Consider the following 26021-nt stretch of genomic DNA (forward strand, 5'->3'; position numbering starts at 1 on the left):
GGTTCTCCTTAAAGGAGTGGGCGGGACAGCCATTGGGAGGGGCTGGGACGGGGGGGAGAGTGGTGGGACCCATGCAGAGCCCCCCATGCAGCATGGGGCAGTGGGGATCGCCCCCTGCCCAGCAGCACCCAGTAAATTGGGGCTTTTTTCTTTCAAAGTGCCGGGAGCTGGGGCAGGCAGGGCACCCATTGCCGGGCTGGGAGACCAGGCAGGGGATGGGCCTGAGTGATTTGGAGATTCGGCAGCAGTCAAATCTCTGAATTGGATTTGGCCGAATCAACATGGAACAGTGAGTAAATCATCAGATCTTATTACTGTCCCCCAAATTGGCCAAATCTAAATCCAAAGCTAATAGTAGCTGCTCAGCACAGGCCTACTCACCAGGATGCTCTGGGTATGAGGCTGTAGTTATCAGCTACAGCTACCAAAAAAAGCAGATCAATGATAACATCATTTCTCCTTTTATTGGTGCCAATATGATAACCAACTGATATTCAGTGCACCCTTAAAATTAAGGTTTTGGAACACCTTTCAAATAGAAATAGTAAAACAACAAATTAATAACTCTTAAGATGGAGCTCAATTAATTTATGAAAAGCACTATAAGACACGTCACTTAGGGAAAATCAATTGATTACTAGCCAGTTTTCCAATTGTCACCCTGCTGAATTCATCCCTTTGCCAATAAATTTATTCACTGACTTTTGCACTTGCCTTTAATTTTTGTTGCATAAAGAGTAGCAAGATAGCTTCAGTCCCATGGGGGCCAGAACCAAGGGCCTGCTTCTTTCTATGGCAACATCCCTGTCACTAAGTGACATTCAGACCTTTGCCATTTGTACCATATGCTAGCTAACCTTGAGGAAGTCATGTCACCACTCTGCATCACCTCTTTCCTTTTTTGTAAAACACTGATAATTATTTTTATGCCTCTATAAAATGCTTTATAGAGCATATAGATGTATTAATGACATGCTACATAAAAGCCTGATTACTTACCTGCTGTAGCTTCTCAACTACAAACTGGTATCATTACAACTGCATAAATTCCAATTTAAAAATTCTTTCTGTTGAACAGACTAGTATCATCAGTGACAAAAAACATTGGTTTACTCAGAGTACCAGTGTCTTGTGCACTTTCAGAACCTTATGTTCAATGACACTCAAATCTCTGAAAACCAGTAAATACATTGGCTATGTATACACTGATTGAAAAGGCTGAGCTTAAGGCCACCATAAAGCCAGTACACACTGGGTGCATCTACATGTGCAAAAGATCCAGGAGCAGTTTACTCTTGAGTAACTACTTGAGAGTAAATGCTCTTAGCCATGTGTCTACTCATGCAGGGAAGCAGGAGCAGAATTGCTACTCCTAGCAGCAAACTACTTCTGCTTCTTATGGCCCTGCAATGGGCCTCTGCTGCCACTGGAGGCTCTGGTTGCAGATGCCTGTGACTGGCAGCCATCTTTAAAAGGCAGCCCTGCTTCCTGGCCAGCCACTTTTCTGGCTGGAAGCAGTGTGTACAACACAGAGGCAGCATGTGGCAGCTCTCTTGCCACAGCCTCTGCCTCTGTGCGCTATGGCTGTTCCAGCCCCTGCCCCTGGCAGTGACAGCCAGTGGCCTGGGCTCCTGCTGGCTACAGTGTTGGCACAGCTGGCCTGCCACAGTGACCATCATCTGGACCAAGACAGCCTGGACCTTGCTGGCTCCCCCATGTGCAGCAGCCATCTGGCTGGCCTCACTGCAAAGGCCTTCGGCTGCTACACAGTTGCCACCCAGACAGCAACAACACACTCCTGGATGCTGCCTCTGAGTCCTTCCATGCCCTGGGCCTGCCTGCCCAGCCAGGACTGGTAGCTGCACATCCTTCAGACCACCTGGGATGACGAGCAGTGGCTGGAAGCATTCTGGAAGACCTGGGTCACTTTCCAAGACCTCCTGGAGCAGCTCTGCCTACACTTGAAGCAGCAAGATACTGCCATATGACAGCCCCTCTCCGCGAACACCCAGCTTGCCAATGCCCTGCTCAAGCTGGCCACGACCACCAGCCTCTGCTACATCAGCCAGCTCTTTGACGTAGGCAAGGTCACTGCTGGAGAGGCCTTCCTGGAGTGTGTGGCACCCTCCAGGATATGCTGGGGCACACAGTGCTCCATGTGTGTGACCCCCTGGTGGTGGTGGGGGGGTTTCATATCCTGGCCTTCTCCCAATACATTGGGACTCTGGACAGGAACCACATTTTTGTCACCTGTCCACCCCATGGCAACCACCCCTACTACAGCCAGCAGGTCTTCCACTCCATCATGCTCCAGACTGTCATTGATCACCATGGCACCTTCACCAATGTGAGTGATGTTTGGGTGGGCAGTGCCCATGACACCCACATTTTCCAGGACTCTGCGCTGCCAGCCCTGGTGCAGAATGGGCACTTTGTGCCAGGGGTGCCGGACCTCCAGATGGGCACGGTGGTGGCCCCATCCCTCAATGGGGACCCTGCCTACCTACTTCTCCCCTGGCTCATACAGCCCTACACCGGCCAGCTGGACCGCCGCCAGGCTCACTTTAAGCAGTGCCTGGGCCAGGCCTGCACTTCTGTGGAGTATGGCTTTAGCTGGATGAAGGGATACTGGCACACCCTCACCCTCAAGTTCACTGAGGTCAACATCCACCAGGTCATCTTCACAGTCTACATGCTGCATAACATCTGCCAGGCCTGGGAGAAGGTGGTTCAGTAGGTAGAGGGTTCCTGGCAGCAGGAGCACCAGCTGCAGTGACAGCAGTGGACCCCCCCACCAAAGCCCCAGGTGAGCTGGACACCCAGAAGCGGGAGCCAGGGCACTGGGTGTAAGAGATGCTGTCCTACCACCACCTCCTGCACTCCCTGCTGTAGCCCATCTGGACAGCAGTCCATGGACCCCTGCCCCACCACCCATTTCAAGCACTGTGCTCATTTCAGACAGTTCTCTAAAAAGCAGTTTATTCCCCACATGGAAACAGACTCCTTCCCCCTCTCTCCCCCACAACAGCCCCATTCCCCTGCCTCCCCAAGAACAGAGCCTATCCCCCCTTCCTTCCCTCCCCACAGTGCCCCTCCAACACCCACCACCCTCTTCCCCATATGAACTACTTACATTTTTCTGGTTATCCATGCCCTCTTGGGGTGGTGGTGCCTGGGAGTGGATCTAGGGGACAGGCGCCCAGCACCCTGTGGCCATACCCCCATGGGTGTGCAGGCTGTAGTGAGCCTAGTGGGTGGAGGGCTTGCCCAGGGGTCACGGCAGCCACTGCTATCCCACTTCTACCATCTCCCCCTCTGGCAGCCAGTGGCCAGGACCAGCAGGGCTTATGTGTGGTGCTGGCCGTGTTGCAGACAGCACTTGCTCTGTGGCTGCATGGAGCTGGGGTGAATGGCAAGGTTGGGCCCAGGCGGGGGAGGGGGTGTTGGGGGACCCAGAGTGGCTGTATATAGTACTGGATAGGCTGTATTTGGAGTACTGAGTCCAGTTTTGGGCGCTGTACTTCAAGAGTGATGAGGAGAATCTTGAGAGCGTTCAGAGGAGGGCCACTCGTAAGGTCAGAGACCTGCAGGCAAAGCCCTATGAGGAGAGACTGAGGGACCTAGATCTCTTCAGCCTGCACAAGAGAAGGCTGAGAGGTGATCTTGTGGCTGCTTATAAATTAATCAGGGGAAGGCAGCAGGGAATAGGAGATGCTCTATTTACTGAGGCACCCCCTGGAGAAACTAGGAAAAATGGCCACAAATTGACAGAGAACAGATTTAGGTTGGACATCAGGAATTACTTTACAGTAAGGGTTACCAGAATCTGGAATGAGTTTCTAAGGCAGATGGTGCTCTCCCCTATCTTAAGGGTCTTCAAGAGGAGACTGGACAAGCACCTAGCTGGGGTCATCTGACCACAGTGCTCTTTCCTGCCCATTGCAGGAGGTCGAACTCGATGACCTACTGATGTCCCTTCCAACCCTAATATCTATGAATCTATAATATCTATGTATCTATGTACCAGGGGGCCATGTGTGGCCCACCCTCAGATCAGGGGTCATGCATCCACAGGTGCCCACAGACCATAGTAAGTTGGCTGGGCAGGCCTGGGCTACTGACTGAGTCCCCTGCCCCTGCTCACTCCCCAGGGGTCACTCCTGCTGGGTTCTGGCTGCAGGCAGCCTGCCTCCCCTACCCCATTCCCAGGCCAGAACAGGCCTGGCTCCTGGCAGCCCCTACTGCTGTGGCTCTAGAGCCACTTCCCTGCGCCTGCGGACCAGCCTGTTTCCTATGCAGCTGCCAAGCCCAAGGCACCCAGGCTTAGCAGGCATGGGGCTCCTGGATGACTGGGACAAAGAGCTATTGGCACCCCATCCTTCCCTCAGAGTGCTTCTCTGGGGAGGTTGCCTGGAGCCAACCCCCTCCCCCCCATGACAGTGCTGTGCCCCGAGTGTACCCCCCAAGTGTGCTGCACGTGACCTGCACACAATGCAAGAAACTGTTTGCACAGAACGAAGGGTGGTCAACCTACTATGCCTTGCTACTGCTGCTGTTGTCTATGGTATCCCAGGCACACCTGGCACAGGACCCTGAGCTTTGACAGTGCTGAGGGTGAGCCTTGGCTTCCCCACAACCTCCACTGCTGCCTGGAGAGCTATCTGTGACTATGCTACATTTCCCCCCACCCCAGCCAGAGATGATGTTGCTGTCAGCATCGATGCATTCCTCTATGTGTGAGAAGCCTATGCCTGCCTAGCTGCAGGGACACAGGCTGCTCAATAAAATTTTGCATTGTCTCCTGCTTTCCTGTGTGCTGTGGGGGTAGCCCAGGGACTGGGGGAGCATGGCTGGGCCAGGCAAGGAGGGGGGGCCAGGGCAGGGAGGGCCCTCCCCACAGTGTGGGGCTTACCAGGTGGGCAGGGCTGCTGTCCTCAGCAGCAAGAGTCACACCCTCCTTGCAGCAAGGGTATGCAGCTCCCGGGAGTGCCCTGGGTGAGAGGAGCGCAGCATTTGGCTACCGAGGCAGGGGGTCCCTCCAGGGAGGGGCTGGGGCTGCTGGCAGCCAGTGGTGCCATAGCCAGCCTGGCCTCATGGGTGGGGCTGAGGCCACAGAACTGGCAGGGCAGGTGCTGGACCAGGCTCTCAGAGCTGCTGGACAATTCTGGAGGTAGGGAGCTTGACAGGAAGGTCTGCTGGTAGACCAAGGGGCCATCTCCCGATGGCACATCACCGCGGGTGCCAAGCCAAAGCAGAGGCTCAGGCAGGCCACCCATGTTCAAGTGTATGGCACAACAGGTCCTGGGGTGCAAGAATATCATCTAGTTGCCACATAAAAGACACGGATTTGCAGGCAGTTCCCAACTGACAGTTGTGGTCAGTAACAGTGACCCACTATGCCCACAATGCCTGGACCTTTACGCAGCACTGGTGCACCAACTGGTTGTGCCTGTGCTCCTGCAAAAAGCCTGACAGCCCCTTGTAATTGTGGGTTCCTACCATGTCTTTAATTGACTATGTGGCCAGTCCTCAGCCTCCAAAGCACACTGAAGACTTCCAAGACTTCTGTATGCACCAGTGCTACTCACCTGCATCAGGGCTTCCAGCCAGGGAATGAACCATTTGCTCCTCAATCTGGGAGTCCCAACCAGATGACTGGAGCTCTCAGCAGGGGAGTTCACCAGAAATTCCCCTGACTGGGAGTCCTAGTCAGCTGATCAGAACTCTCAGCCATGGGCATGCACCATGCATTTGAGTGTCCTGATCAGATGATCAGAGCTCCCAGCTACAGGAACACATCATGCATTTCCCTAGCTGGGAGCCCTAATCAGCCCTAATCACCATGTGCTCTCCCAGCTTGGAGATCAGCCTGATGCACTCCCATGGCTAGGAGCTCAGATCAGCTGCCCAGGGCTCCCAAGCCACATGATGCACTCCCATGGCTGGGAGCTCTAATCTGTTGATCAGGGCCCCTAATGAGGAGAGCACATAGTGCCAAGCTTGCTACTTGCCAGTGCAGGGGGAACCTGGTGCAGGGTTTTTGCCCATGCAGAGCTCCCCCTGCACTGTCAATATGGTGATGGGATCTGATGTGGGATCCCACAATCATACTTCCTACTATGCACATATGGCATGGCAGGAAACACAACTATTGAGACTCTGTATAATTTATCATCACACCTTTGCTTTAGCATCTGTCAGTGGCCTTTGATACAGATTAAAAGATAAATTAAAGATTAAAAGGAACTGATTGTGCCTCATGCTGGTTGAGGATGACTTGAGAGTTGATCCTTAATATTAGTGTAAATATGTCTTATGTATATCTAAAATTATGTGGAGGACCTGTTTAGTTGAAAGGGTCTAAGTTAACTACTGATGGTGGAATAGTCTCTGATATTCTGTGGGACCTCTGGGAAAATGCCTGACTATTCCAAGCACAGCTGACAATTGAGATGCTCAGACAGAACCGAATTTGTCATCCTTCTACTAGTTTGCTTTAAAGTGTAACTTAAAGCTTTAGGGAGAAAAATGCAAAATATATCACTATTGGCAAACCTTTTCCTAGTTGAAAATCAGGCAAGCAGTAATTGTAGCATGTCTGATAACCCTTTTTTCTTCCTCCCTCTGTTCTGATACACTTACAGACTTTCTGATCAACCTCCTGCCTTCTCAACCAATTATTTAAGATGACTTCAATGCTAAACCATGAAGCTCCAGAGGAGACCACGGTGGTTGAAAGCAGACCTAGTGGGGTTTATGATGGAGAGAGTTGTCCTAGATGATTTCTTTATGCTGTGCTTTAGCTGATACAAATTTAATTTGCACTATACAAATAGGAATCCCACCCACAATAACTATAAAATAGAGATGCTGAAGGACAGTAGTTTCCCTAATTACTATGAAGAGCTGAGCACTCTTGATTCATAATTGCTTTCACAGTTTGCCTCTACTTCTGGCTGTCAAGGGCCATTTTTTCCCATTGCTGATGTGATGATTCACATTAAGAGCTCATAGGTCTTGCTCAGTTTTATCCCACCACCATCTTCTGGTTAGCCACAAGGTTGTAACTATCATTGGAATGGCCTTCCAACCCCACACCCCTACTCATGAAATCAATGGCAATTCATTATGTTTATCATATTTGCTTCTTCAAAGACCTTTCTTAATTCCTTATTTGATCTCTAGACATCATTCTCTCTTACTGGCATATTTTCCTTTGTGCTTTTCTTACTGTCTTATTAAAACAATAAGCCTTTTAATGGTATTATTTATCTGAAGCTTGGTCTTTCTCAGTATTTGTCTTCAGATAATTTTATACAGAGAAAAAATGATATTCCTGCTTTGCAATTTTCTTCCTAATGTAATTATCAGTAATTAATGCTCCTAGGCATTTAAACTGTCTAATTCATCTATATATATGGTCACTGACTACTAGATAAGGTTATTCAAGATTTTCTTGCTGGTTATAAACATGTATTTATACATCTGGCTGTGGGGGGAATTTTAAGATAATTATATTAACATTTCCCCATTATCTATGGGTGAAACAAATTAAGTAGCATAAGATTTCATCCCAGGCAGATTACAAGTAGTAGAACTACCTTGAGACCCTTCCTGTTATCATTTCCTAGCAATCTGTGATCTACCAATACTAGGTAGGACCTAAATAGGTAAGGAGCTTCCATAATTTAAAAAGATTCTCTTCAGACATAGAAGGCCCCGCATTGAGTTTTTCTCAGAAATGGGACTCTTATAAGTAAAAGACACTTGTACTTTCATAAATAAAATGTGATATCATTTTATGTTAAGGCAAGTCCAGATATTAACATGAACATTTTTACTTTTAAAAAAATGTATTTACAGGTTTCATTTATTGGGTCTACTTCTTAGCACAATATTGAGTGAAAATCCTTTAATTCTCCAAAAATTGAAGTATAGTTGGTAAGATATTCCAAGACAAACTGCCAACTCCCATAATTTCAAAGATTGTTTCATTTCCTTATCATTATAATTACTTTATATTTATATTCCAATAGTGCCATTACTTTAAATTAAGCTTGATGTCATGCATCTTAGGGTAGCATATTTCTATGGCCTGTTAAAATAATGGCATGATTGGGATCTGAGAAATTGTATGTCTCACACTTGCATGGCAGGATGCTTGATATTTGGAATGAGGCATAAAATTCCTCAGATCCCAATTATAGCCTTAAACGGCTTATCCTGCAGACCAGGCAGGAGGCGGCTGTGTCCTGGACCCCAGGTCTGCTCTGTGTCTGATCTCAGCAATCAGCTGAGCATTGTGCTTGGATACAGGCAACCCCAGGTCTCAGTTTTGGACTCAGACCTGACCCCAACCTAGTCTGCAGGATCTGGCTGAGGGGTTCCCCATAGCATCATAGAACAATCAGCTGATTGTTGACATCATCCCCAGACAGACCTGGGTCCAGCCCCATAATTGTAGCCAGACCCAGGACTGTTTGGGGTCAGTGCTAACAATCACCTGACTGTTGGCACCACTCCTAGACAGCTCTGGGTCTTAAACCAGGTGTGAGTCTAGTGCCAACAATCAACTTTACTGAGTGACTGTTAGCAGTAGCCCTGGATAGCCCCAGGGCTGGTTCCAGACCAGGAGCTGTTCCTACCTGATGCCAACAGTCATTTCATTGTTGACATGGGTTGGGGCAACTCCAGTCTGGAACATCATATATGTCACATGTTCAATTTAAGAAACATACAAACCAGCTACATTATATGTAGAACATATTTGTGGCTAAATTGCCATGTTGTGGTGCTGTATGGGTCTGGTTTGCCATTTTATGGTATGATATTAACTTGCACCATAAATGCAGTGTTTGACAGGGGACTACAGAAGATAGACTGGTTACAACCTGTCTTTTGCTAGATATCAATTTTCATGCCAGTTATATCTTTAAAGAAGCAAAATTATAGGTGATAGTTTTTAAGAAGATCTTTAGCTGTACTCACAAATACAGTACTAATGCTGCATCACCCAACCATTTTACTAAAATGGTACTGGCAAAGATTGGTAGTTATTTAAACATTTGATATCATGCTGTATTTTCAGTTGGAACATATAGTATTAGTTACTATTTAGTATAAAAGGTTACTTAAAAATAATTTTTCATAATGGCTGAAAGAACAAATGTTTAATTGTTAATATTTAACTCAGTCCTTTCTCAGTCACAGTGGTTTTATTCCACAAAGCTTCAGCAGAAGCAGAAGCTCTCATTGTCACAGTACACCAGGTTGCCTGACCTAGTGGGCAGAGCTGGGCATGGAGCTGGGGTTTGTAGGGGTAACAGTCAGAAGCCACAAGTCAGGAACCAAAATGCTAAGCTAAGATCAGAAACTGGGAGTCAGAAACCTTGTTACCAAGCCCAAAGGAAAATCCACAGGGCAGAGTCTAAGAGTAAGCCAAACCAAGGTCAGGAGCCAGGAATCAGGTCTATAGGGAGAATCTAAAGCTGTAATCCAGTAACAAGCCAAAAGCAGGGTCAAGAAATAGGGAAACCAGAGATGTTGCTAGAACCAGAGGTGCTAAGAGACTAAAGACCAGTGTGTTGTGCAGCAATGCTCGGGTGCTGGAAGAGTTCCTTAAAAGCAGCTCCAGGACCAGTCAGAGGAAAGGGACTGAGGATTAACTGGCCTTGGTTATTGTAACTGAGTCAGCTGCACTTAACAAGGGTTGTAGGGCAGAAGCCTACCTGAGCTTTATGGAGCTGACCCTAGGCTGCAACACAGGAGCCTTACACTCTTCTTCATTTTATCTAGTTAAAACTATAAGCTCTAAGAAGCCAAGTCTGTCTCTTATTACACGGTTATGCATTTCATAGGACACTGGGGTCCAAGCTTCAAATGGATCTTCAAAGCTGTTCTATAATAACTGATAACAGAATAGAACAGGTGAGTGTCACAGGGCTGGTCCACAAGCTGTATCCAGCCCATGAATCCTTTCTCCTCCCTCTTTTCCCCCACTGTAAACCTGATCTGGCAGTTGCCTCTGCTGGTCTGGGACCCATACTGCTGTATGCAGCATGAATCCTGGAACAGCTCTGCACAGTCTGGCCAGAGCAGGAGCCATGCTACATGCACTGCCTGCTCCAGCCAGATTGCACTGCACACGTTGCCCACTCTATCAGCTCTAAGACTGCACTGCACACAGCATTGGCATTAGCTGGTCCAGGACCTGTACTACATAAGCAGTCTGGGTCCTGGCACAATGTGCAGCATGCATGCCAGGGCAGGCATCACATGCAGTGACGTGCTTCAGTCATACTGAGCCACATACATTGCCCATTCTGGCTGCTTTGAGATCAGTTCTGTGCACAGCATGGGTCCCAGACTGGTTGGAATGGCAGCTGGATCGGGTACACTGAGGAGGTATGGGGGAGGAGGGAAAAGGGGAAGGGGTTTCGGATTTGGGCCAGGGAAGGGAAAGGAAGGAGGAGGGGAAAGGGTATTGGGCTGAATTCAATCCATGATCTGGCCCTGCACCACAGGCGCACATCATGCCCTGTGTGATTCTGGTTAGTTCCAGTGGCAGTACTGGGGGCCAAATGGCAGGACTCTGCTGGCCATATGTTTGACACCCCTAATTTAGTCTAATACTACATATATCTGAATGCCCACAGAATATCATGCACAATTGTTCATCAGAAAAAGTTTTGCAGGTAATCGTCTTATACCTTGAAGCATACCTTATTGTCTTTATCTTACCTTGCAAAACTACAAATATTAAGATAAAAATATCTAGCCCTTTTTAGAAATCCAGTACCTAAAGAAGTAGAAAGCAGTATTTCCTTTGTTTTAGTTTACTACATCAGCCAAGTAAGATCTCCAGCCATCCTCTTGAAGCTCATTAACTAGATCTTACATTTAATATGTATTAGATAAAATGAAAGTAAGAGCAACGGGCAAGTTTCAGTCCAGAGCCTCTATTCTATCCACGGCAGTATCCATCTCAATGACTATCCAATTGCCCTACCTTCTTGTTCTTCCTGAAAAAGTAAGGCAATCAGCTAGTTACCTCAGGTGTCTGTACATGAATGCATGGGAAACAAGCAGGAGGATCTGGAAGTCCATGCACAGTCCCAGAGCTATGATGTGATTGGAATAACAGAGACTTGGTGGGATAGCTCATGTGTCTGGAGCACTGTCATGGGAGGATATAAACTGTTTGGGAAGGACTGGCAGAGAAGAAAAGGAGTTGTGTTTTATGTAAAAAAGCTGTATGATGGCTGGAGATGAAACTGGAGATAGGTCTGTTGAAAGTCCCTGGCTTAGGATCAGATGGGACAGCAACAAGGGTGATGTCATGGTAGGGATCTGCTATAGACCACCGGACCAGGAGGATAAGGCGAATGAGGCTTTCTTCAAACAACTAGCAGAAGTTTCCAGATCCTGGGCCTTGGTTCTCATGGGGGACTTCAATCACTCTGACATCTGCTGGGACAGCAATACAACAGTGCACAGGCAATCGACAAAGTTTTTAGAGAATGTTGGGGACAACTTCATGATGCAAGTGTTGGAGAAGCCAGCTAGGGACCATGCTCTTTTTGACCTGCTGCTCACAAGCAAGGAAGAACTGGTGGAGAATTTAGCAGTGGATGGCAACTTGGGCAGCAGCAACCATGAGGTGATTGAGTTCAGGATCATGAGGAAAGGAAGGATGGAGAGCAGCAGAGTGAGAATCCTGGACTTCAGAAAAGTAGACTTCAACTCCCTCAGGGAACTGTTAGACAGATTTCCTTGGGAGGCCCTTCTGAGGTGGAAAGGAGTCCAGGACAGCTGGTTGTATTTTAATGAAACCTTACTAAGCGTATGGGAACAAATCATCCTAATGCACAGGAAAAATAGCAAATATGGCAGGAAACCAGTTTGGCTTAGCAGGGAGGTCTTCAGTGAGCTAAAACACTACAAGGAAGCTTACAAGAAATGGAAAGTTAGACAAACAACTAGGGAGGAATATAAGAGTATTGCTCAGGCATGCAGGGGTGAAATCAAGAAGGCCAAAAGACAACTGGAGTTGCAACTACCCAGGGACATGCAGGGTAACAACAAGGGTTTCTACAAGCATGTCAGTAAGAAGAAAATCAGGAAAAGATGGGTCCCTTTCTGAATGGGAGAAGCAACCTGGTGACAGAGAATGTCACAAAGGCTGAAGTACTCAATGCCTTTTTTACCTCAGTCTTCGCAAGCAAGGTCAGCTCCCAGACTACTGCAAGTGTCAGCACAGTTTGGGGAGGAAGTGAGCAGCCAACAGTATTGAAAAAATAGGTTACGGGCGGACAGTTTAGAAAAGCTGGACATGTACAAGTCCATGGGGCCAGATGGGATGACCATGAGGGTGCTGTGGGATTTGGCCAATGTGATTGCAGAGCCACTGGCTATTATGTTTGAAAACTTATGATGCTTGTGAGAGGCCCTGGATGATTGCAAAAAGACAAATGTAGTGACTAACTTTAAGAAAGGGAAGAAGGAAGATCCAGAGAACTACAGACCGATCAGCCTCACCTCAGTCCCTGGGAAAGTAATGAAGCAGGTCCTCAAAGAATCCACTTCTAAGTACTTGGAGGTGAAGAAGGTGATTAGGACCAGTCAGTATGGAGTAACCAAATGATTCCTGACCAACTTGATTGCCTTCTGTGATGTGAAGAGACAGTCTCTTTGGATGCAGGGAGACCGGTGGATGTGATGCACCTTCATTTTAGGAAGACTTTTGATGTGATCTCCCACAACATTCTCACAAGCAAGCTAAGGAAGTATGGGTTGGATGAATGGGCTGTAAGGTGAAAAATAGAAAATTGGCTGGATCATCAGGCTCAGAGGGTAGTAATCAATGCCTCTATGTCTAGTTGGCAGCTGGTACCGAGTAGAGTGCCCCAGAAGTCAGTCTTGGGGCTGACTTCATTCAATATCTTCATCAGTGCCCTGGAAGATAGGTTGCGGTATACCCTCAGCAAGTTTGCAGATGTTACCAAGCTGGGGGGAGTAGTAAATATGCTGCAGGGTAGGGCTGGGATTCAGAGTGTTCTAGACGAATAGGAGATCTGAACCAAAAAAATCTCATGAGGTTCAATATGGACAAGTGGAAAGTCCTGCACTTCGGATGGAAGAATCCCATGCACCAGTACAGACTGGGAGCTGACTGGCTAAGAAGCAGCTCTGCAGAAAAGGGCATGGGGGTTACAGTGGACACTAAGCTGAATATGAGCCAACAGTGTGACCTCATTGCCAAGAAGGCTAATGCCATACTGGGCTGCATTAGTAGGAGCTTTACCAGCAAATCAAGGGAAGTGATTATTCCCCCTATTTGGCATTGGTGAGACAACATCTGAAGTACTGTATCCAGTTTTGGGCTCCCCACTACAGAAAGAATGTGCACCAAGTGGAGGACAATGAAAACAGATGGCTGTGCTACATGACTTATGAGGAGAGGCTGAGGGAACTATTAAAGTCTAGAGAAGAGAAGACTTGAGGGGGGATTAATAGAAGCCTTGAACTACCCAAAGGGTGTTTCTAAAGAGGATGGAGCTAGACTGTTCTCAGTGGTGTCATGTAACAGAACAAGGAACAAATGTCTCAAGTTGCAGCAAGGGAAGTTTAAGTTAGATATTAGGAAAAAAGTGTTCACAAGGACGGTAGTAAAACAGTGGGACAGGCTACCAAGAGAGGTTGTGGACCCTCTATCTTCGGAGGTTTTTAAGACCTGTGTAGATGAAGCCTTGGCTGGCATGATCTAGTTGGGGATGGTCCTGCTTTGAGCAAGGGGTTGGACTAGATGATCTCCTGAGTCCTTTCCAATCCTAATTTTTTATGATTCTATGATCCATACTCCCTTAGGCTTGTTTTTTTCTCCTGGCCCCACACATCATCTCAGCTGCTCCAGGGGTCATCTTTAAAGTAAGAGCTAGAAAGGGATCTGTTATATAGTGGTTAGAACAGTTTTTTACTAGGAAACAGAAAACACACACTGAACCCCTTCTCTGGGTGAGGAGTCCTATAATCTGTTTCTCCCACTCCTTCAGTGAGTGCCCCAACCACTAGGCTATTGAGCTAAAATATGAAAGGGCTCTTCACTTTCTCCTCCATATTGTTTCTGGAAAGTCCATGGAAAGACCTTCAGGGTTAATTATTTCATTATAGGGTGGAAGAGAATTTTTAACTGTGAATAATACCACAGCTGTGTGACTACCATTTTTGCATAAAGTGAAATAGAATTCTGTTCTTTATGTTATGCAATATTTTTCTTTATCAGTTATCAGAAAAATTAAAAATCCCATTATTACTTGTGTTTATATTTTCTTGTTACCTGCTTGAAGAATGCCTTAATCTACCTCCTTTTCCTGATCTGGTGGCCTATAGTGGACCCCACCATAATGCCATTCCTGATCTCCTCCTCCCTCCTTTATCTTCACCAAAACACATTCAGCAGATCTCCTTTTCTCTTCTAGGATGTCAGAGCAAATGTATACATTCTTGATGTCTAATGCAATGATTTCTTCTTTCTCCCACACCTATTCCCATCTTTCTAAATCTAACCCTTGTTAGATGGCTTCCATCCCTCCAGAATGATGTTTTATGGAGCATCAACCTGTCTTGCAAAAGCTGAAGCCCTTGTGGATAACACCTTCATAGCCACATGCTGAATTCCTTGATGCAGCAGTCACTGCCTGGGCATTTGTTTTAAAAAAGTAGAACCACTCCCATGCAGTCTCATAGTCTTAGTAAATGTTGCACTGCCACCATCCCTAGACCAGGTTTCCATAAGCACTTACATAACTGTCTACATTCCAAATCTTCTTATAGTCTCATTATATCTGTATACAACCCTCACCCTCAGTGCTGAAGAAGAGTGGAGATGGACCTTAAAAAAAAAAAAACTACAGAAGCTAGGAGCATAATAGTTTCCATGTAGTCTTAACATTTTTTAGAACTTGGACTATTAATTACCTGAATTTTAAGTGATCCAAAAGAAGATAAATGATGTTTTTAACCATTTTGTGTCTAGGTATACCTGTAGATATCAAGTAGGCATCTTGCCCACAGGTGTACATGGTGCTCTAACAGGGCCTATATCTTCAACTGTCAGGATTCTATTGTCAGCTAACAAGATTTAGATAACCTTCTCTGTCTGAAACTAGAAACTAGAATATTGGCAACAGAAAATGAGAGGTGGCATCAGCAATGTTATTACACCAAGCACGTACTTAATTCCGAGATAGATACGAGTCAAACACAAGCTCTCATCAGGTTCATTACCAGTCCTGTTTTTCTGATTGCTCTTTAACAGTCTCTACCCACAACACTATTATCTCAATGAAACAATATATTCTTGTTTGCCAAGCAAGTTTCCTAAATAATAATCGCAACAAGAAATACTGCACAAAGAACAGGATCTATACCACCTTTGGGGTATAACAAATGATAGCATGAACTTGCCAAGGTCTTTTTCTGGATTTGACCTAAAAGCAAGATAAAAACATACACAGGGAAAGGGATCCCTGATTAGATATCTTTGACACAGCAGGTGAATTTCCTCGACAACTTTTTTCAGCAGTTACATCATGTAAAGACTTGAAATATTCATGGACTGAGTAGCTTAAGCAATTCCCCCTTTCATGGTTTTCCAATAAAGAAAATGCCTTGCTTCTCTCATTTTCCTAATTTTGTTATAGCTGCTGAAGAGGAACCAGTTCCATTTGAGTTGATTTGCTGTCACAGCTAGTGTTTGAATTATCTTGCATTGGTTCTCTTGTTTCCTAACCATTTTTACCCTTTTTTAAGGTCTATAGTTTCAGAATATAATCTACTGTTACCAGTATAATAAAGGTTCTTTTTCTGGTTTAGTACAGTTTTGAAAGAAGTGTTCTTTTGAAAAAGTTGTACTAGTGTGGTACTGTTTTATATGATGCATCCATACACCAGTTTTTATTCAGAAGGGGCACTGTTCCAAGTACCTACAAAATTACTTTTCAGTAGATCTTATAAATCAGGAGTGGGCAATTATTTTGGCTGGAGGGCTGCTTAACAAGTTTTGGTCAGGTGTCAAGGGCCACAAGGGGTAGCCCCGCTCCTTGACAAGCCCCCCAACACCCCTGGTCTCTATCTTGGGACTGGAAGTCCCCACCCCTAAACTCTGACCTTTGCCACAAGAAGTCCCTTCCCTTGCCCCTAGATGTACTTATCTTGGGAAGAGGGGTTAGACCTGGAAAAAAAAATTATATACTAAAAATCAAACATCCATAATAATATATTTTAATTGAATTTTTAAAAAAGTCCTGATTTCTGTTCATTTGTGCCATTTATATAGAAGTGATTGCATAATAGCTCAAAATGAAGTCTTACTCTTGTATACTGTGTGGGGTGTGGAAAGGTGTGAGGGGGTATGGGTGCAGGTTATGGGGTTTGTGGGGAGCTCTGTGTGTGGATGTGGGTGGGTATGGGGGGCTTGTGGGGATGTATAGATATGTGAGTGGGTATGGGGATTGTGGGGGTGCTGTGGGGTGTATGGGGGGCGCATGTGTGTGGTGGGGTATCTGCATGCAGCAGTAAGCAGGGCCCCCCCAGAGGCACGCAGGTGTGTGTGCGGGTATGATATCTGTGGGGTGTGTAATTGTGTTGTGGGGAAGGTGTGGTTTTGGGGTTTGCAGGGAAAGGTTTGAGGGTATGGTGGGGTGTGCATGAAAGCTCCCTGCACATGACCCCGTGTCACTCAGCACCTGCCGCCACCCCAGAACAGCCCAGAATCCACATGCCCTGCAGCGCCTGCCTGCAACCACCAGCAGTGAACCGTCCCAGTGTTCTCCATGCCTGCTCCACACTGCTCAGCCATGGTGTGTCTTGCTGCCCCTGAGCATGCAGGGACAGCTCATTCCAGCTGCTGCTACTGACCCCAGCTGTGCAGACCCATTCAGGGCAGCACCATGCAGGCTGTGGGCGGCTGCACTAGGAAGTGCTGGCGATAGGGAGGGGCCACTTTTGCCCTATGCTGAGCAACAGTTTGCCCTGCACTGCCACTGCTCAGCCCAGATGGGTGAGGCCCCAGCATGGGGTGCACAGGGTCAGGGCTGCATGTGCTGGTCCCTGCCAGTACTGCAGGTCTGGGGCCAGTGTAAGTGGCAGCTAGAAGGAGCTGCTGGTGCCCAGACTGCCTAGAAAGAAAATCCAGCTGTGGAACCAGTGGGCAACAGGACACGCCACAGCCGGGCAGCACCTTGACCAAACGGGACCAAGGGACCCACCACAGGTCAGACAAAGCCCCTTCATGTGCTGGATCTGGCCCACAGGTCGTATTTTCCCCACCCCTGTTATAAATCTACATACACAAGTACAGTTAAGCTAGTTAACTAACATTTTATTTGTCTAAATGTTTTATTTCCTTCATTTTAAGTCAAGCAATACTGAATACTAGATTTTAAGTGTAAATCTAAAATTTCCTACCTTGATATTGTAAAATTTAAACACTTGTATCAAGAGATTGTAGAAAATAAATATTCACTGATTGTAGATTGACTGTATTGCACATTTGGTTATTTTACGGTTCAATATACATTAACAATAAAAGCTAATAGGTTGAGATTTCATGAGGGGAAATTTAAAATGGAAATTATACCATGTGTACTAAAAAAACAGAAATCAGCTACCAATTTTTAATCCCTGGAGCAAGTATAACATGGATTTGCTTGTTATACTAAGCAGACTTGGAAGTTGAGCATTCATTGTTTAGAAAAGTGAAGATCAGGGATGTGTTTGACACACATGCTTAGATAGTACACAGGATATGATTTTATAATATGCTAAAAGAGTGCTATGCTTTTATGGTAGTGATTTAACACTTACATGCCATTCTGGTTTGGTGAGGAATATACAGGAGCTATTTGGGAGGTAAACATGGATTATTACTTATCCTGGGTAATATGCTGATCTGACACTAGTCATTTCTGTCACAAAATGAAGTATTTTTGTGAGTTGGCCCCACATACATAAACATAGGCAACTCTTAAAGTAAGAACTCTGATCAGTCTGAGGGAAAAAGGCAAGAATGAAAAGCTGGTGTTATAATACAGAATCTAATTTCTAATTGTCCATTTCTGCATATCCATGAGACATGAAATGTCCTCAGTATGAGATATTACCATAGATAGAAGTGGGACTGATGAGGCACGTCTTAAGGAGTCAATCTCTGTTGTGAGCAATTTCTTATTAAAAGTCTGCTTGAAAACAGATGTTTGAGGGAGGGCTGGGAGGCAGCATAAAATGGAATTTATCATTTAGTCAACCTGAATGATGTCTGGAATCTAGCCACTAATATTAATTGTATCCAAAACGTCAAAAAAACCCAACCAAATAATCCCCACAAGAAGAGGGTACAAGAGAAAAGCAGAGATAAAATTGACTCTAGGTTATTAGGTAGCAGGCTGAGTTTTGGGCCCTGCTGCTGAAGAAGAATGAATATAAGATGAACTAGTTCTCTAAAAAAGTGATTCTCAATCTTTTTTGTACCAGGACCCACTTGTAAACATCGGTGGCCAGTCCTGACCCAGTGCCCCTCACTCCAGACCCACAGCCCTCTGCTGCCAGGCCTCAGCCCTTCAGTGTGGGTTAGGGAGTGGGTGTGTTGGGCAGGGAGCCGCAAGCATCCTCTTGCAGGCTGGAATTCTGCCCCTCTGGAAGGGAAATGGCATGGTTTCCCACGTTTTTCTCCTTTAAAGGAGAATCCATTTTTAAAATTTGTTTGCAATCCTTTCATTTATTCTTGCAACCCATTTTGCGTCACGACCCATGGGTTGAGAAATGCGCTAAAACATCTCCCACAGCATTGCTTCTTTTAAGGTTGCTGAGTGTTGAAGTTTAAGATGGACACCTTAAGTTACATCTCTGATCCTGTCAGAGAGGCAACATTGAAGCTTTTCTTTTCTCATCTGTTTGATCCAAATGTTAAATTAGATGTCCTTCGCTTTCTCCAGTCTTATCCATCTCAAGGTTGAAAAAATCCTCTCCCTCATAAAAGGGTGGCGTATGTTGGGTGGGGTAACTGGGGGCAGCTGCCCCAGGTACCAAGTTGTGGGGAAGAAGGGCCACAGGAAAAAGAAACAGCTACTGCCACATAGTTAAACCAGTGGCCCAGGAGGCAACTGGAAGTCAATGCTGTCTCTGTTAATGGTAGTTGCCCTGGGCAGCTGGCTACATTGTTACACCTCTGTCTTAAAGATTTTGCCTTTTGGCTGCAGCAATGGACAAAAGGCCCAATAATTTCAGCAAGGAGCAGAATCTTACAGAAATAGTTAATACCACTTGAAGAATCCTAAGCTACTTCAGGACATGCTTCATGCTTCAGCTGCTCTGTTTTTTCCAGGATTCTGACAGGAAAATGCAGATAGCTGTACTATGTAGAAGTGTAAGCTTTTTCAAATTAATCAATGTATATACAGTTGTGCTGAATTCTGGATTTAACTTACAAAAAGATTATTCTCTTATTTAAATTAATAGAAAAATAATTGATTGATTTCAATGAGAAAGAATTGACTCCTTCAAAGTAAAACCCTGAGGGTGTGGATCATAACCTACTACTTATTCTGAATAGCATGGAGTACACTGACAGAACTCAGTAAATAATACTAATTTTCTGCTCTGATCCTGCTTTCATACAGCACTTAAGCTATGGGGACTTGGTGAGCAAGTTTTATGTATATTCTATTCTACGTCTCTTTTTCCTGGATCCATCTTAACTCACTGCTGAAGCACAGGCATGAATTCCATCTTTTCAGAACTCTTCAGAAAAAATAAGTGATATATAGAGTTAAACCTGAGAATTACGGCATGTAAGACCCTGAGTATAGGTGTTAAAATCAGTAGTCAACTTTGGAGACCATCCCAGACAATTTCTTGGTGAACAAGCATTTGTTAAACACTCAGACATTTTTAAGTAGTGCTTACTTCACTTTTTAATAACTACCTAATCCAGTGGTACTCATCTTACTGGGGATCTGTCCCCCAACTAGATCTATTCTGTGGTATAGGATTTCAGGACCAAGCACCTTAACCTGATACATCCCCTCTCTGCCCTGTGCTATGCTGCTGATCCCTTCTACTGCCCTCCTTGCTCTCTCCCTCGTCCCTCCCCTATGGCAGGCAGCCACCTCTCTCTCCCTTGCCCCACTACCATGAAGGAGAGGTGGCCCTTGGTGCAGCCAGGTTGCAAGCACCTAGCCCACCACTATAAAAGATTGAGCTTCACTTACCTAAATAAACCTTTTAGGCTGTAATCCTTTCGATATTTGTTCCATGGCACTCTACCCTTTTAGAGCTCATTGAGGCCTTTGACTAGCCAACCTGTTTTGTGATATAGACTGTCTAGCTGGAGACAGACATTCAAAAGCTGGAGCCTGAATTGATTCAATCTTTGCAGATTAATGTAATCTACAAAGATTGAACTGATTTGCAAGTGAAAAGACATTCATGTTTAATACTGGAAATGCAGGCACATGTCTGCAGTGGCTCAGGCTAGAAGCCAGGGGGCACTAGAGCAGCCTGCCAAGGTGTTGGGGCTTAAAGTCCACTTTATGGAAATGGGAGACTCCCCCCTGGCTTGCCCCTGGGGCCTTACAGCTGAGAGCAAGCAAAACTCAGGAGCATCTGAACCCCAAGCCTCTGTGCTTGGGCCTGCACATAGGATGCCTGCCAAAGTATTTGGAAATATCTGAAGCCCCAGATGGGGTGAAGGATGTTTGGCAGTACTAGGGCACGTATGGTTCTGGACTGACTCATGGAATTGGAATTTGCTTTGGCTAATTTGGCTTGCCATATGAAAAATTTAAATAAAATTTTAAAAAGTCTTGGTCTCTTATGGGCTAAGTGGTTTCTGGGGTTTCCAAATCCCAAGACCTCCAGGTTTTTGCCTGCACATAGGATACTTGCCAATGGGTTTGGGAGTATCTGAAGTTCCAGGGTGAGAACCTGGGATGGAGGATGTCGCTGGTAGCAGCACCATACAATGGTGTTTAGGACAATTGAGCTCTGCTTGCTCAATTAATACTTTTTTTGGAAAGATTGAGTTCTGTTCGATTGATATGATTTGGCTGATTTGACCTGCAACACAAAATAGTATATATATATATATATTTTTTTTTTAAGTTACAGGTCATGTGTTTATGGTTATACTCAATGTTAGCTGCATTTAATCTGCTTTATAGTTGATTTCCATTACTAAGCACCTACTGCAGCAGTTTAATGATAGTGCACTTAGTGAGGTTTTCTTGAGTGCAAATGTAAGATGAGGGGCATTTTTAACCCATACTGATTGGGGGGAAAAACATCTTAAAGTTGAGTAAATATGGTAATATCCTTTGAAAGTTTAGTGTGTATTTAATTGTAGTGTGATGTTTGCATTTAATTATAAAAAGTCCAGCAAAGAGTGATACAAAAAGATGAGAGGTCTGGGAAATATGACATATGAGGGATAGGATTACTGAGCCTTGAGAAGAGAAGACTGAGGTGGAGATTTACTGAGGCAGAGGTAATCTTCAGTCACCTGATGGGTGGATATACAAACAACAGAGGGATACTATCTCAGGGGACAGGACAAGGAGCAGTGGTCTTAAATTGCAGCAAGGAAAATTTAGGTTGGATATTAGGAAAAAAATATCACTTTGTTTGACACCACTGAAATATATTATCAGTGGAAAAATACTTAAGTATATACCCTTAATGTTTGCTTCATCTGACCGTTCCTGTATGGGACACTTGATTTCTCACATGATTAGAAAGTAAGTTCACATAAGCATGTATAATGCAAAGTCACTTTAAATTTTAACCTAAGGTTTCCCCCACACACAAACACACACTTTTACATATCTGGTCTAATGCAACAGGTTTTTTAATTATTAATTTTTAAAACTTAAAACCTGTAATTAGATTTTATTCACTATGTCTTCTGTTGGCCTCTGAATCAGTGCTACCATGATCCTTTTGGAAGAACAAACATATTCTGCAATTCATCTGCTTTTCTCTAAAGTGAGCTTGTTAAGCTCCAACAACTCCAACAAAGTCCTAGGGCACCCCCTAGGCATTTCAGATTCATGAAAGGATCTCCCAGCTGCCTTATGATAACCATCATACTCCAGAAGGTCTCAGAGACAGGGCTGTCCTCTGTAGACAGCTCATGCAAATCTAGCAGGACTTGGGTCTGTCTTCCCTGGGCACAGGGCACACTAAAGAGAGTCCATAGTGTTCCCTCCCACTCATCCCATTCTTGCTTATATTGATGTCCTGCAGGACAGTATGCCTCTTTTGCTCTTTCTGGTATCTCAGGAACTTCTTGAAGGTTCCTTTTGATCATACATGGAGATGTCTATATGTGCATTTAGTCACGACTTAAGTTTCCTGCGCATTAAGCCAATGAACAGTAAGGGATGTTTGGCAGGTGTCTACATGTGCAGGGACTTGGCATGAGTCACATGGCTGCCAGCCTCTGGCAGCCATGTTGATGCCAAACCCAGCTGCCAGCACTTGACAGCCATCTTGGAAACTCTGATCCCTAGCCAGCTCCTTTCCTGCCCAGGAGCTACGTGCCTATCACAGGGGCAGCATGCGGCAGCTCCCTTCTTGCCCATCCTGCCTCCCTGTGCCATGGCTGCTCCAGCCCCTGCCTCTGTCCCTGCCAGTGGACACCCGGTGCCCAGCTGCTCCAGCACAGCCCCTGCCAGCAATGGCCAGTGTCCTGCACTACTGCTGGCCATGCTGCTGGCCCAAGCAGCACCCCCAGCCCAGACCCCACGACAGATATGCACCCACTAGCGGGGAGCAGGGCACCAGGTCTGGGAGGCCCTGGCTGACTTCCTCATCCTGCACTCCCCACTCCAGCCCACCTGCCCCACTGCCCACACAACCCCCTACCACCGGCCCACTCCCACTCTCAAGGCATGCACATGGTTGAAACGAAAATACTGTATTTTCCTAACAAAACCACTCCCAGCCCTCCCCACTCAACCAACAGAGCTCCTCCACCACCCTCCCCATCTACCAACAGTAAAAAACATCCTCTGCCCACCAAGCCTGCTCCCACACCTCCTGCTCCTCCACCGCCACCACCAGCCGCCAGAGCAGGAGAGTCCGGTCCATGTTGCGCACACATCCACACAGCTCCAGCTGCGGGTGGTGGTGGCCCAAGCCCGCATCCCCACTGGGGCTGGCTCTCCCCCATGTCCAGATGTTCGCCCTGCAGAGACAAGGGACAGAAGCCTTTTGTGAGCGTTAGGAAGATTTCAGAGATAAGATGTTCTGCACCAGGGGCCAGGTGCCTGGAGGGCTATCTGTGGCAGTGCTACATGTCCCTGGCCCCTGCTGCCAAAGAGAACATTGCTGCCAGCATAGACACTTTCCTCAGGGTGAGAGAGGCCCATGCCCCCCCCCAACTGCAGGGCCGTCGGCTGCTCAATAAATTCTGAATTGTGTCCCGCCTCTCTGCATGCTGTTGGGGTGGGTGGGCCAGGGCCAGGGGAATGTGGGTGGAACAGCCAGGGAACAGAGGCAGGGGCTGAGACCAGGGCCGTCCCTGCAATGCAGGACTTACCACGTGTCTGGGGCTGGTAAGGATGGTGTCTCGGTGTGGGCCTCCCCATTGGCATGGATGACCACCTGTGTCTGGTAGTGTATGATAGGCCAGTGGCATGTGGTAGGCCAGCACTTGGCCAGGGTTCCCCCGCAGGGAGGAACTGTCTTTTTGTGGCCAGCCCTGAACAACACTCAAGAGTGCTCAACAGAGAGGCACAGCAAGGGACTGGGAACCACATGGCAAAAGCACTTCACCACAGCACCTGTGAAGAGATACTGCTCGGAGTGAGCAGCAGCAGGGAGCAGGTGCTAGCCCTGCTGCCAGAGAAACCCTGGGGAGATCTCAGGGCTGGGCGAGGTGTGCATCAAGCTGTAGCCCTTTACAACACCCACCTGTAGCCAAGCAGCAACTCTCCAGAGGGGACAGGCCAGGCAGACGCAGCCTGTAGCCTGTCCAGGGGGGCACACAAGGTCTACTGGGCTCTTGGATACAGAACAGGTACCCAAGGCTCCTTGGTGGGTGTGCCCTAAAGCACAAATGGCTGCAGGCTATTATACCTTGTAGCTGGGGCCTGCCAGAGAGCAACTCAGTCCTGGAGCAGGAAATGCTCCCAGCCAGAAGCCCTGGGGCTGGCTTCAGGCTCACCCCCTAGTGGCTGTATGGTCCTGGCACTAAAGTTAGTGCCAGGTCATTTCTACATGTGCGTTGCTGTACATTAACTAATCGCACGTAAATGTGATACCTGCAAATGTAGGTATCAAATTTAGGTGTGATTAGCCATTTTTACTGCACAGCAAGGGTGCGCACATGTAGACACATGCCAGTATAGTGCAGTAAACTGGGATAAGTTGCATTAAGGCATCTCGTGTAGCACGCCCCATTTGCAGTGGCTTATCTTTTTGTTCTGCAAGCTTGTGCGGGCTCAACACATCCGATGCCGTACCCGCCTTCTCACACATCTCGCCCAAAGCTTTTCCAATCACTACGGGTCCCTCCTCTCGGCCTGTACACGCTTGATACGCCTGCCACAACTTTGATGTTATTCTGGTTCAGTGATCTTACTCCGGCGCGTATCAGTCCAAAAGTGAGACTCCGGGACTCTTGGGGTCCCTAGTCAGTGAGGGCTCCGCCACCCCTACACCCTCGCCCGTACCACCACTTCTGTCGTCGTCTCGGGTCAACGAACCCGTCAGTAGGTAGCTCCCTTTTCACTCTGAGATATCTGTTTCATGCCATCAATGTTTTTCCAACCCGGGTTATTTTGGGCACTGGGCTACCCTGCCCTCAGTGCCCTATTGTTACTACCCGGCTGCTGGGTGCTCGAGCACTCCTTCCTAGAACCCTCTCAGGGCTCCTTAGTCCTTTTCCCTGGCTTCTTACCAACTTTCAGTCCTTATAGACACTGGACAGCCTCTTCTCCGTAGAGAGTGCCCGTCTATTACAATCTATACGGCTCCCGGCTCCTGCCGGGTCCCACCATTCTCAGCCGCACTGCACAGCCCAGGTCTTTGCTGGGACCCGTCGTCCCTGCTTCCCTGCCCTGTGGAGGCTTTGCCTTACCCCACCAGGTTCAACAGCGCCTCCGGACAGTTTTGCTCCGCTTGCCGGTGCTCCCTCTCGCCGCTGCGGCTGCCTGGCTTCCTTCCGGCTCCGCCTTTCTTCTTCTGGACGCCGGTGTCCCTCTTACGCTGGTTCTTGCCACCCGGGCCACGCCTCCTTCCCCACACCTGAAGATGGTAAGGGGTTGCCCAGCGTTCCGGGCATGTGGGAGTGAGTTCAGTGCTGCTGCGCCGGGGTGGGAAGCCTCCGATCCGGCCCGCCTCTTCACTCCCTCACAATGCTGAAATACTAGAAGACTGAACATTCAATTACTTCCTGCTGCTTTCTTCCTTGCATCACATGCTTTTTAGAGTTTTACCTCAAAGAATTTTACCATATTACTAAATTGTATTGGGCTATCTGTTCTTACAGATATAGAAATAAGTCTGGAAATCAGTAATAATGTTGAAGTGCTGGTCATTCTGTTAAGTGTTTTTTGTGAAGGCATCCCTACTGACAGAACAGTGATGGGGAAAAGATAACTCTTTAATGATCCAGTATAAGAAATTACCAAGAAAGAAACTCTGTGGTAAAAATAAAGCACTTATCATTCTTTCTTCTTTTTGGTAGACTGGAATGGGACATCTTCGTGTTACTAAAGAAGGACTCCGCCTGGAAGGAGAGTCAGAATTCTTATTCCCTTTGTATGCCAAAGAAATTCACTCTAGAGAGGTAAGTAAAAAGAACAGTTGGCCATGTTGAAAGGGAATTAATATACGCACACAAAGTTAAATTTAACATTAACGACAGACATTCACCAAGAAAATCAATAACATGTTTATGTTTGTTTGCATGTATGCTATATTGTACATATAGGCATAAATAAATATACTATGGAATATAG

The 26021-nt window shown here is 46.5% G+C and overlaps 1 protein-coding gene across 2 annotated transcripts in view; it reads left to right on the forward strand.

Annotated features, from left to right (window-relative positions):
• SGCG (sarcoglycan gamma) overlaps positions 1-26021 on the forward strand; it is a 261016-nt gene that overhangs the window by 71947 nt on the left and 163048 nt on the right. For both annotated transcript variants that reach the window (XM_019525497.1, XM_019525498.1), the window contains one exon: positions 25748-25849. In XM_019525497.1, coding sequence (XP_019381042.1) covers positions 25748-25849 — 102 coding nt within the window. The remainder of the gene's footprint in view (positions 1-25747; positions 25850-26021) is intronic.

Source organism: Gavialis gangeticus, unplaced genomic scaffold, assembly GCF_001723915.1.
Source record: "Gavialis gangeticus isolate Ggan-Ray unplaced genomic scaffold, GavGan_comp1, whole genome shotgun sequence".
In the NCBI taxonomy this organism is placed as follows: Eukaryota; Metazoa; Chordata; order Crocodylia; family Gavialidae; genus Gavialis; species Gavialis gangeticus.